Here is a 13,657-nt window from a genome sequence, read left to right on the forward strand (position 1 = left end):
TTTACAAGCTGCTCAACTTCTTTTGAGCATTATTTTTATTATTATTATAATACACATTATTTTTATTATTATTATAATACAGGATTTATATAGTGCCAACAGTTTGCACAGCGCTTAACAAAATATAGGCAGGCATTACAGTTGCATTACAATTTGGTACAAGAGGAATCTAAAAGGCAGGGTCAATTAATACAAACGGTTATAGCTGTGGGGATGAGCTGATGGAGAAAGTAAAATAGTGTATTAGTTAGAAGCAGGATGGGCTTCTTTAAAGAGAAGGGTTTTCAGGGATCATCTAAAGATGGATAGATTAGGGGATAGTCGGAAGGATTGGGGTAGGAAGTTCCAAAGGATGGGAGAAGCTCTGGGGAAATTCTGGAGGCGAGCATTGAAAAGTATATACGAGGGGTGTTCAAGTCAAACCAGGACTTTACATTTTTACAGGTATCAAAAGGGAAGCTAGCCTGGCGTCACTTGCTACCACATGTAGTACCAAGTGTTACCTATTACTGATAGGCGCTGCACATATCGCAGGCCAGTTCAGAGAGTGTTAATCACCAACGGCCAGGGTTGTCGGGAAGAGGCCCTTGTCCTCATCAACATGGCCAAGGCACCCCCCATGTTGAGGGCACGCAGCTTGGTACGGCTCAGGAGGGGGGGGGCTCGCTCGTCCCCACCCCCTTTCCTGACCGGCCGGGCTGCGTGCTCGGATAGGGATCTGGTATGGATTTTGGGGGGGACCCCACACCGTTTTTTTCGGCGAAGGGGATTCCCCTTAAAATCCCTACCGGACCTGGTATGCCGCCGAGAAGGCATGCAGGCTTCATGAGTGAGGCGACATTATCGCCTCACTCTGGCTGCTATAGGAAAATGATATTTTCCTATTGCAGCCAGCGCAACGGCATCGCGCTGGTTATAGAAGCCTGTCGCCGGGAACCAGCGCGATACTGTCGCGCTGGAAACACAATGTCGGCGGCACCTACTGTACTTTAAAAACCTGTGTAGTGTTTTTTTTTTTTTATTTACACTTTTCCCCCAGGTGAATGGGTAGGGATACCCCTTACTCATTCACATAGGCTGGGGTGCCGGGATCTGGGGGCCCCCTTATTAAAGGGGCTCCCAGATTATGATAAGCCCCCCGCCCACAGACCCTGACAACCAACGGCCAGGGTTGTTGGGAAGAGGCCCAGGTCCTCATCAACATGGGGACAAGGTGCTTTCCCCAAAGCACCCACCCCCCATGTTGAGGGCATGCAGCCTGGTATGGCTCAGGAGGTGGGGGGGTTAGGGCGCTCGCTCGTTCCCCCCCCCCCCCCCTTTCCTGACCTGCTGGGCTGCATGCTCGGATAAGGGTCTGGTATGGATTGCATGCCATTTTTTTTCGACCCACTCAAATCTCTAGACCTCTGGACTCCAGACCCTAATCCGAAAACCGGAGAAGACAAATACAAAATTGTTTTCTCAATCTGGAAAAACAATTCTGGAGCCCATCACATATGAGACCCCTGTGTACTACAGTAGCAGGGCAACAGATCAGTCCAAGTGGTAGGCAAACGCAAAGTCCATAAAACAGGCCAGGGTTAGATGACATGCAAGCGGTAGGCATAAGCGTAGTTGATAAAACAGGCCAGGGTCAGTTGACGTGGAAGGCAGTGGCATGGTTATTTGGGGAAGCATGAAAAATGGTCAGCACAGATGATGAAAACAGGGAAATGGTTAAAAATATGGGCTAATATTTTAGGGATGTATGATTAAGTTGGACGCATTCACCAATGCAAAGACCAGGTTGGGAGGGACACTGGGGACAATGGTTGCTGGTATCTTTTCCAAACCCTCTTTTGGTGCACATGTGACATGAAATCGCCAAACGGCCTCAGTGCGAAGGTTTTCTGGGGGGGGGGGGGGGGGAGGGTCTTTTCTGATAGATGAGGGACGTGACAACTTCTATCAATTTTAGGAAGGGGGGGGGGCTTTCCATGGATTTGGTGTAGACTATGTGTAGGAATTATAAATGGCCAAATGGATGAGATAAATTGCTAATTTCTTGTATCAGAATCAGGACCTCCTTATTGACAAATAGGGCTGAATCATTTCATCATTGAAATCCACCCCCTCATGTAGAGATTATAATCTTGGCTTTTCAATGGGACCTAGTCTTCTTTGAACCTCAATTGTAGTGTCCTCGTGGATGGTGGACATCATGTGCACGTCCCTTTTATCCTTCCACCTCAAGGCCAGCACTTTGTTGCATTTCAGTGATGCTCTTTCCCCCCTTTGCAGCTTTCTGTTCGCTAGTGATTGTGGGAATCCCCTTCCTATTTTTTCTGGAGGTTCCGCAGGCCAGGGTTTTTGCAAGGTATAAGTGTTTGAAAAGGGGCAGGCTGGTGTAAAAAGTTGTCAAGGTATATGTGATATCCTTTGTTCAGAAGTGGGTATGCCAGGTCCCATAAATCTTTCCAGTTGTGCCCTTGTAGGCTGGGCATTAAGGGGGTTGGAGCCTTGAATCTCTTCCTTCATATATGCGGAACGCATACAGATATCCCGTGGCTCTCACACAGCTTCTATAATTTTACTCTGTATCTGGCCCTTTTGCTAGGAATATATTGCTTTATTCCTAGCCGGCCTGAAAAGGGTACCAGGGACTCATCGACACATATATTCTGATCGGGGACATAGAGTTCTGCAAATTGTTGGGAAAAGAAATTTATCAGTGGGCGAAATTTATATAACTTGTCTTAATTTGGATGATTGTGGGGAGGGCACTGGGGGTTGTCTCTTAAGTGAAGAAAGAGCATTACCATCTTGTATCGGGACCTGGACATAACGTCAGAATAAATGGGCATGTGGTGGATGGGGTTGGTGGACCAATAGGCATGTCCTTAATTTATTTTTTTTGTAATCCCCATGTTTAGGGTGAGGCCCATAAAAACTTTGAACTCCTCCAAATTGAGAACTCTCCACTCAAAGGGATGGGCATATGATGACTGGGGGTTGCTGCCAATATACTTCTGGGCATATAAATTTGTCTGGTCCACAATGAATTGCAGCAATGTGTCGGGCAAAAACAGATGAAAGAAATCTCTGAGAAATTTTGGGTGTTGGTCTGCACACCTGGCTGTGCTGTGAAAGGGGGAATAATTGGTAATGCCGAGTTGGAAGGCAGCCATGTTGGGTTGGCAAGACCATCTGGCATATATGTAGAGGCCCTGGCTCTTGGGGGATGTGACACTACAGTAGTTGGATTGGAATTTCCTGTGCTGGTACTCAGTCGTGATGTGGCAGCACTGGTACTGGGTCTAGGCATTTGTTGGTGGGGCCCATCGCAGGCGGCAACGCTGGTACTAGGAATTTGTTCCCGGGGCCTAACGCTGGCGGCAGTGCTGGTACTGGGTTTAGGAATATAATCCCGGTTTCCAGAGTGCCGTGCCCTTTTAGGAGGGACCCATTCTTCCTCCGAATCATTTGCTGATTCACTATTTGGTTCAAATGCCGAATTTGATTCGGAATCAGAATTGGAATCTGATGAGAACTCCCCGTTGCTCTCATCGGTCATGAAGAGGATCTGGAACGCTTCTCACTGTTGTATACTCTTTTGGACATGACGCTGATGGCTGTGTGACAGGCGACGGTCACTGATGGGCTGTGCGATGGGTGGCAGGTGACTTACTGATAGGTGATGACGGTGTGACAGGCGATGGTCACTGATGGGTGACAGGCCATGGACAGTGACGGGTGATGGCTGGCGGTCACTGATGGGTGACGGGTGATGGCTGGCAGTCACTGATGGGTGACGGGTGATGGCTGGCTGTTGCTGATGGGTGACGGGTGATGGCTGGCTGTCACTGACGGGTGATGGCTGGCTGTCACTGACGGGTGATGGCTGGCTGTCACTGATGGGTGATGGCTGGCTGTCACTGATGGGTGACGGGTGGCGGCTGGCGGTCACTGACGGGTGACGGCTGGCGGTCACTGACGGGTGACGGCTGGCGGTCACTGACGGGTGACGGCTGGCGGTCACTGACGGGTGACGGCTGGCGGTCACTGACGGGTGACGGCTGGCGGTCACTGACGGGTGGCGGGTGATGGCTGGCGGTCAAAGATGGGTGACGGCTGACGGGTGATGGCTGGCAGTCAAAGATGGGTGACGGCTGACGGGTGATGGCTGGCAGTCACTGATGGGTGACGGCTGGCGGTCGCTGACGCGTGACGGCTGGCGGTCGCTGAGGGCTGGCGGCTGGCTGACGGTCACTGACGGGTGATGGCTGGCGGTCACTGACGGGTGATGGCTGGCGGTCACTGACGGGTGATGGCTGGCGGTCATCGACGGGTGGCGGGTGATGGCTGGCGGTCACCGACGGGTGGCGGGTGATGGCTGGCGGTCACCGACGGGTGGCGGGTGATGGCTGGCGGTCACCGACGGGTGGCGGGTGATGGCTGGCGGTCACCGACGGGTGGCGGGTGATGGCTGGCGGTCCCCGACGGGTGGCGGGTGATGGCTGGCGGTCACCGACGGGTGGCGGGTGATGGCTGGCGGTCAAAGATGGGTGACGGGTGACGGCTGGCGGTCGCCGACGGGTGACGGCTGGCGGTCGCCGACGGGTGACGGCTGGCGGTCGCCGACGGGTGACGGTCGCCGGCGGGTGACGGCTGGCGGTCGCCGGCGGGTGACGGCTGGCGGTCGCCGGCGGGTGACGGGTGATGGCTGGCGGTCACTGATGGGTGGCAGCTAGCGGTCGTGGCTGGCGGTGTGTGGGGAGAGAAGAGCTGGTAACAGCCAGTTTACATATAGTGATCGGCTGTGAAAGGATCACAGCCGATCACATGGGTAAACAGCCAGCCAATGACGGGTTCCCGGGGGAACACGCCGCCACCAACGCGCACGCTCATCGCGATCACGCGCATGCGCCGTGCACATTGGGGTGGAACCATCTGTGATCGGCCGTGACTTCATCATGGCCAATCACATGGTAAACAGCCATGACCAATGGCTGTTTACCATCCTGGGTGGCGAGCGGTGTCTCTGTGACACACCGTCACCGAAGGAACAGAGATGCACGCGCACGATCACGCACATTCCCTGTTTAAACAGGAGGCCGTCATATGACGCCCTCCAGCCACAAGAGCCACGCCGCCTGGCCGTCATTTGAGAGCCAGCGGTCGGCAACCAGTTAAAGTTTAAATCCAGGTAGAAATAAATGGCACATTAATGCAGCTCTGTATTCATTTAATTTATGATTTAAACCGTTTTTTTTTTTTTTTTTTTTTTTAAACCCCCTTCACGCCGAGTGTACCCAAATATGTGGCTCCACTGGACTGAGCTTTTTTCCATGGGCCTGCATATTTGCGTATCGCCCTTCGTGCTGGGAGCATGCCGCACTGTGAGCTCCCAGCACAGAGTCCTGGGGCTCAGCGGGAGCACTGTACTAACGATTGGGACCCGGAACTCCTGGTGCTCAGTCACTGAAGCCCGCCCCCATATATTCTCTCTGTGAATGGAGGAGAGAGATGCATCCTATCTCTCACTCTCCTTGCAGAAAAAAAAAATGTGTGTAAATAAAATAAATGATAAAAAATTGAAATGCAAAAGAAAATGCCTAGATCAAGATTTGTCAGGGCTAGTGTTTAGGTTAAGTTCAAAGTAATTTTTTTTTTGGACAGGACATTTTTTTTTTTTTCATATGTCAGTGTGTTTTATGTAGTATGAAAAGGCTAAATTCACACTTTATTGTTTCTGGGCTGTACTACGGGTACAAACTACAATTAACATTTGCGATTTTTTCTTTGGTGGAAGGTCATGGTAGTAGCATGCAATATATTTTTAAATATACAGCAATATTTTAAAAAATATATATATATATATATATATAATATATTTGTTTTTATTTTTTACTATTTTGGGCCAATTTTCCTTTAAAAAAAAATCTGATTTCTTTTACCATTTACCACCAAATGAAAGCCCAATCTGTCTTCAAAAAAAACAAAGTATAATTCACCTGGATGTACAAAGTAGTGGTTTTATTTGCCCTTAGGCGTAAAGGGGTTAATCTATATTTAATTTTTTTTTTTTTAACAGCAGACAGTGTAAGTACTTGAAGAAAGTAAAAAGAGCAGCGCCCTCTAAGTACAGAAATTGTGGTACATTTTATTCCAGGCATAAATAATAAAACTCACAAGATAACAAAGATGTCAGTGCATGTAATTGTATTACTGGATTACTGCAAGGGAGGACGTGCTACTGTAAAGGATGAGATCACCACTGATACTGGCTGCGCTGGTGGCTCCCAACGTTTCCTAGGACTCGGGTACACCCAGACAGAGCCGCTGACATCACACTGCCCACTCCACCCTCAACCCAGATGTGACGTCAGCGACTCTGTCTGAGTGTACCTGAGTCTCAGGAAGCATTTGGAGCCACCAGAGCAGCCAGAATCAGTGGTGATCTCATCTTTTACCGCAGCACGTCCTCCCTCGGAGTGGATAACTCCAGTAATACAACTACATGCACTGACATCTTTGTTATCTTGTGAGCTTTTTTATGTATCCTTGGAATAAAATGTACCACAATTGCTGCACTTAGATTGCACTGCTCTTTTTCCTTTCTGCATTTCCACAGAATCCCTTCTACTTCTTACCAGAGCCAGCAGCCATCCAAAGCCAACGTTGCACACCCAGAGACCATTCCTTTTTATGAACTTTCGTTTTACAGACTCTGATTGCCAGTGCTCGTTCCATCCAGCTAACAGTGGAAACGCTCATGAGTGTTTTTGCTTTTTTTCTAGTGTAAGTACTTAAGAGTTCAGAACCAGGGGAAGGAAAATCAACACAAGAAGCTAATTGGTTTTGCTGCAGTGCAAGGCACATATTGAAAGGCTGAGAGAGCAGAGTAACAGATGAGTTTATTCGTTTTCTACTTCTCTTTACACTGCCCATTCACAGTGTGGGGGTTAGGAGGAGATCTATATTGCTGAACTGCATCAGGGAAAAATAAGATCTCTTCCCTGCCAAAATGGAGCAGGGCAGTGTGAAGGAGCCATGTAAATCTCAAAACTGTATGGCCAGAAATACAAATCGCATATATGAATTTTATCTGTGTATTATAAAGCTGTTTGCCTGTAGGTCAGCATCAAATTACATGATATGGATAATGAAGTAAAGAACCAAGAATGAACAGCAGATATAGGGTACAATTTCCCTTTTAACATGTTGAATATGTTGGTGGTATATAATCACTATAAAATTAAACATTGCTGTCCTGAACTATGATTTCATATCAGTCTTTAAACCAATAAGCTACAGCCCATTTTGAAGAACAAAAGGAGTGCTCAATAACCGACCCCCTGTCATCTGTGTATTTTGTTTTGCTCACGCATGTAAGTCATGAATATATGCATATAAAAGTTTTAAACACACGTCACAGAGGACCAAAACCGCGCTATAGTGGTATACGTGGATCTGCCAAAACAAGGCAAAAACCAGCAAAGCACTAGAACAGGTGTCAACGCCCCTATGCCTCACAATCCTACGTAGAGGGTCGTGAGCTGTATCAGTTATCAAAAAATGATATGTTGAAAGGGCCCAGGCGCTACCTCTAATAACTAAATAGAGATCTATATATATATATATATATATATATATATATATATATATATATATATATATATATATATATATATATATATATATATATATATATATATATATGTGTACATATGTATATACATACACATACAACACCAAAAACTGAAAGAATCCCAATGAGTATTAATTAAAACCCCCAACAGCCACTAGTAAAAGAAAACCAGGAGAGGGGAGTAGGCAGGACAGGCTCCGGGCAAACCATATAATTTTACCCTAAGGGTAAGTGATTATCGGAGAGATATAGATCCAATACTGATTATTATATTCCCTGGATAATATTACAAGAGGAAAAACTACAGTACTAGCTACAATATACTAGAAGAAGTTCAAGTGCAACCTTAAAAATATCATAAAAACATCATAGGTGCATATGTGTATAGCACTCAATCTAACTGATGTAAACGTATACCCAGTGTAAGCAAACTAGTCACAAGCAAGAGATAAATAAACCTATGATAGGTATTGTTGATAAAAAGTGCAAATGTGCAAAAGTGCAAAAACACAAAAGTGTGCAAAAATGCAAAACCGCAAAGGTGTGCAAAAATTGCAAAAACATCAAATTAATCACATAGAAGAAAATAAATAAAATTATATATAAAAAAAGGTAATATATATATAAAAAAATGTGTGAAAAAGTATGAAAAAATTTGAAAAAGCAGAAAAACAAAGATATAATAACTTAGTGCATAAAGTCCATAAACAAATTCATAAATCAATCAATTAAACGTCCTTATGGAAACATATAATAATAAGTGCAGTCCAAGGCAAGGTAGGTGTATATGCTCTAAATCTTCAAGCAGGTGCAGTTTAAAGTGACTGGTGCTCAGACACATATAATTCAGGTGACTTCCGTGCTCACCTCCTCAGCTCCCCACTCACCGAATCTCTATGCCCACAGAGGGCAAGCAAGCCTGTATGTTTCAAAGTGTAGGAACTGGTTAATCCACAGGGAAAAAGATCCAAAGGAAACAACTTTCCACCCTTTTCTCCTTCCTCGATATGTAGAGAGGTTCCAATAGGCTGGTGTTAGTAGATCGTGGTGTCCTCCGAGAGATGAAAGGAGTCTCACAGTGTAGTAATTCCAGGTCTCAAGCGTTAGTTTCAAAACATAAGCTTTATTGATTAGCACACCGGAAAAAAAAAATAATTTAAAAATTCCAATAGCATAAGCCCACAAGGGGAGTCGTATACAAAATGTAACAAAATTACAGTCCCGGGATGGCAATAAACCAAAAAAGTTTTTTATATATAAAAATAAAAAATAAGAGTAAAAAAAGGACAATTGTGTTTGCACACCCCCTCTGGCTAAGCAAGTATGGACAGAGGGAGTCCTAGGTGAGGCTATCTCTACCGCAGGGGTCACAGTGAAAAACCTCCAGAACGTGACACCCTAGGGGAGGGTCAGTCGTAACCACGCACATCACTTCCGGTCTGTCGAGCTTGGGTGGAACGCAGGTTGGAACGCACGCTAGTTCCTTGTTCGCGTCTCCGCTCGTTGCCCCGCTTGTGTACTGTTTTCTCAGACCGTTATGGACTTTTATTAATTCCCGTGAGGACTAACGGCGACTGACCCTCCCCTAGGGTGTCACGTTCTGGAGGTTTTTCACTGTGACCCCTGCGGTAGAGATAGCCTCACCTAGGACTCCCTCTGTCCATACTTGCTTAGCCAGAGGGGGTGTGCAAACACAATTGTCCTTTTTTTACTCTTATTTTTTATTTTTATATATAAAAAACTTTTTTGGTCTATTGCCATCCCGGGACTGTAATTTTGTTACATTTTGTATACCACTCCCCTTGTGGGCTTATGCTATTGGAATTTTTTAATTATTATTTTTTTCCGGTGTGCTAATCAATAAAGCTTATGTTTTGAAACTAACGCTTGAGACCTGGAATTACTACACTATGAGACCCCTTTTATCTCTCTGAGGACACCCCGATCTACTAACACCAGCCTATTGGAACCTCTCTACATATCGAGGAAGGAGAAAAGGGTGGAAAGTTGTTTCGTTTGGATCTTTTTCCCTGTGGATTAATCAGTTCCTGCACTTTGAAACATACAGGCTTGCTTGCCCTCTGTGGGCATAGAGATTCGGTGAGTGGGGAGCTGAGGAGGTGAGCACGGAAGTCACCTGAATTATATGTGTCTGAGCACCAGTCACTTTAAACTGCACCTGCTTGAAGATTTACAGCATATATATGTTTTTCTGCTTTTTCACATTTTTTTCATACTTTTTCACACATTTTTTATATATATTACCTTTTTTATATATAATTTTATTTATTTTCTTCTATGTGATTAATTTGATGTTTTTGCAATTTTTGCACACCTTTGCGGTTTTGCATTTTTGCACACTTTTGTGTTTTTGCACATTTGCACTTTTTTATCAATAATACCTATCATAGGTTTATTTATCTCTTGCTTGTGACTAGTTTGCTTACACTGGGTATACGTTTACATCAGTTAGATTTAGTGCTATACACATATGCACCTATGATGTTTTTATGGTATTTTTAAGGTTTACCCTTAGGGTAAAATTATATGGTTTGCCCGGAGCCTGTCCTGCCTACTCCCCTCTCCTGGTTTTCTTTCACTAGTGGCTGTTGGGGGTTTTAATTAATACTCATTGGGATTCTTTCAGTTTTTGATATTGTATGTGTATGTATATACATATGTACACATATATATATAGATCTCTATTTAGTTATTAGAGGTAGCGCCTGGGCCCTTTCAACATATAATTTTTTGATATATGAATGTATGCATTTTTTTTTTTTTTTCTTTTAAGCTATTCTTTTACTTCTTCCACATCCAGGAATAAATCGACTGGTTCCAATGCGGGAACGCTCAAAGACTGAAGAGGATATCCTCCGGGCAGCCTTAAAATACAATGACAGAATACCCGAAAGCCAAAGAGCCTCTGCCTCGGATGACTCCAATGGCCTGGAGTGGGAGAATGATTTTGTGAGTGCTGAGATGGATGACAATGGGAACTCTGAGTATGCCGGGTTTGTAAACCCCGTGACCGAACTTTCTGCAGAGCCACAGGACAGATAGGAGCTGCTTTGGACCAAGAATTGTTTTCATTACCAAACAAAAGAAAGCTTTTTGCTCTCCCCCCTGGGGGGTAATGAATGTACATAATTTTCAGAGCCTTTTTTAGTTAAAAAAATAAATAAAAGAGCAACAAGGAACTAGAAATGAGAAACTGGACAAAATAAGTGCAATTCTTATCGTTTTTCTTTTTCTTGCCCCAAAATTTTTCTCAAGTATAAATCGTGGGTTGGGGGGTAATTAGAATATTTCACAGTCGTCTCCGATCACTAATAAATTATATGCACTATTTGAAGACTGAGATTTCGGGAGTTGTTTTGCACTTGTCTCCTCTGGACCAGATTGTTTTTACTGTACCTCCATGTTTTATGCAGATAGCACCTGTTGAATGTAAATGTGGTGAAAGAACGTGTTCATGTGCTAAGCCTGGAGTTCAGCGGAACAAAGTTGTTTAACAAGATAATAATATGGTGTCTGGTCTTTTCTTTGTACATTGCACTGAAGTAGACATTACCTTTGATGATGTTATAATCTCCTAACACAGTTCGGACTAGTGTTCGTGGGCATCTAAGGAAAACCTGGATATCACGTTCAGCGTTGTCTTTATTAATTCATAAGGTGGTAATACATATCATTTGTCCATGTACAATACTTACCATGCAGGTACATATACAAAGGAGTGCTGTGGGTGTTTTTTTTTTTTTTTATGACTATAGCTGTTAAGACAAAACTCTTTTCAGCATTATCAAACACACGGTCTAACATGTATTGTAATGCAACACGTCAACATGCATAAAAGCGCTCATCAGTGTATGTTGATGTACACAGTTCCACGTTTAGGTGCACTGATTTGCATTTTTGCATTAGAATATTAACTGACATTTTTGTTAAACACATGGGTGTGAATGCAGTCCTAGTATTTCTCCATATGCTTGATAGCTTATAAAAAATGTTGCAATATCAGATGACAGTATGTGATCTTTATACTGCACATATAAGTCAGAGTTAGTTACAGTATTCTGCTCACTGGCACTCATCATAGGTTTCCCTGGATATGTATTGTGGCATTCTAGATGGTGTACATAAAGTCTGCCACATCTTTAATATGTAGCGTAGGCAGGGCACATTTTGCTTAAAGGCCAAGTTTTTTTTTTTTTTTTTTTATCTGCATTCCAGCTCCCTTGGCTACTAATATACCATTATGTACCTCAGTTGCAGAAAAATAAAAGCTTTCTTAGATTTTTAGAACAAGGCCTTACCTTAGCCCCTGGAGTGTTCCACAGAAAAGTTCATGAATTTCTGGAATGTTGATTTGGGACATGAGAGCCAGTAAGACACAGGAAGCAGTTCACCAGATGATCTTATTATCAATCACGCCCTGCATCCATCAACTATGTTTGCACAACAAACCCAGCATCACTACGGATGCGTTTTGCCTGGCTTGTCAATGTAAGCTGCCACAGCTGCTATGTTTGCACAGCATCCCTCCAGATGGGCCCAGGCCACATGCTAAACTCTCTGAGGCTACATGCGGCCCGCAGGTTGGACACCCCTGATGTAGTGCAAGGGCCTGCCTGATTAAATACAGAGTGAATGTATAGATAGGTGGGTCCTCCTATTCCATAATTTCGGTAACTCTAAAGAAAATGGTACAGACAGATTGTATAGTGTGTGGCCACCTTTATACATGTACATAGGAGGGAGTGTACAAGACTACAGCTGTCTGGTCCCATTCACATCTCTGTATGTTTTTTTTGTTTTTTTTTGGGGGTAGTGTTTTGGAGCTTTTCTGCTCATCAAGCAAAGGACAGCCAATTCACTTGAATGAACTGCCCTACGCTTGACAAACACTCCAAAGAAGCACCAGAACTCTTTTTTGAGTGGAGCGTGGTGCGTTTGCAGCACGTTTCTTGTGCAACAAAACGCCTGGCAAACAAGCTAAGGGTGCCATTAACATTTATTGGTAGCGCAAGCCCTCTGTGCATTTGCAGCACGTTTCTGAAATGTGTGACAAAGGGTGCATTTTTTGTCCAAAAGACAGAGATGTGAATGGAGCCTTATTGTTCTAGTGTAAACACTCCGATTTCTATTTCAGGCCCCATTCACACCTAGCAATCTTTTTCCCCTGACATGCATAGCGCAGTTTATTGATTTCCATAGGATGCCCTACATACAGCAGCTCATGGGACATTGTGGCATGTTGCGCTTTGCAAGTTTTTTTTTACTGTTTTCCTGCATTTAATGCCAGTTTTTTCATATGCCAAAATGTGTTTGCTTCCGTATTTGGGGTGCTATTAACAATTATTGGTGTTGAAAGCATGATTAGTTTATTTTAAGCGTATAAAAGTGACCACACACTAAAGAATCCTGATTGTACAATCTCCTTTGGATTTACCATCAACTATGTAGTGCAAGGGCCTGCCTGATTGTATTATATCGTTTTGGTAAATCTAAAGGAGATTGTACAATCAGATTGTATAGTGTATGGCCACCTTTATACACCTAAAATTACCTAGTTGTGCTTTCAGTGCCATTAATTGTTAATGGCACCCCAAACTCTGAAGCAAACACATCTTGCCACATGAAAAAACGGTTGATGGTTTATGCGCTGCAGTTTACTGTGAGTTAGCAGCGCTTTGCCATAGACATCTTTTACACCTTGTGGTTGTGGTGCACTTGCAGAAAGTGTACAAACCCGCAGGATATAGTAGAAGTATAACCCGCAGGAAAGCCACAGATGCATTACGCTGCACCAGCGGATCAGTGTGAAAGCAGCTTAATAACCCCTTTTTTTATAAATGCTAATGTGCCCTTTGCAAAAGTGCAGTGTATGTGATGTTTAATACAATGACCTTTTTCTCCTTTCAGCTTCTGGTGGCATTGCTCTCCAGGCTGCTAGAAAGGTCTCAGGCGAAGTGCACTTGGTGTCACTCCGCTTGGGGCAGCAGCCAGCAGGAAGCATCGGCT

General features: G+C 44.2%; 1 protein-coding gene across 3 annotated transcripts in view; it reads left to right on the plus strand.

Annotated features, from left to right (window-relative positions):
• AP1AR (adaptor related protein complex 1 associated regulatory protein) overlaps nucleotides 1–11,156 on the plus strand; it is a 93,662-nt gene extending 82,506 nt beyond the window's left edge. For all 3 annotated transcript variants that reach the window (XM_077476733.1, XM_077476732.1, XM_077476731.1), the window contains one exon: nucleotides 10,452–11,156. In XM_077476733.1, the coding sequence (XP_077332859.1) occupies nucleotides 10,452–10,693 (242 nt within the window). In that variant the 3' untranslated portion in view covers nucleotides 10,694–11,156. The remainder of the gene's footprint in view (nucleotides 1–10,451) is intronic.
• The last annotated feature ends 2,501 nt before the right edge of the window (nucleotides 11,157–13,657 follow it).

Source organism: Lithobates pipiens, unplaced genomic scaffold (genome assembly GCF_037356315.1).
Source record: "Lithobates pipiens isolate NorthernLeopardFrog02 unplaced genomic scaffold, aLitPip1_a1.2 Scaffold_13, whole genome shotgun sequence".
In the NCBI taxonomy this organism is placed as follows: Eukaryota; Metazoa; Chordata; class Amphibia; order Anura; family Ranidae; genus Lithobates; species Lithobates pipiens.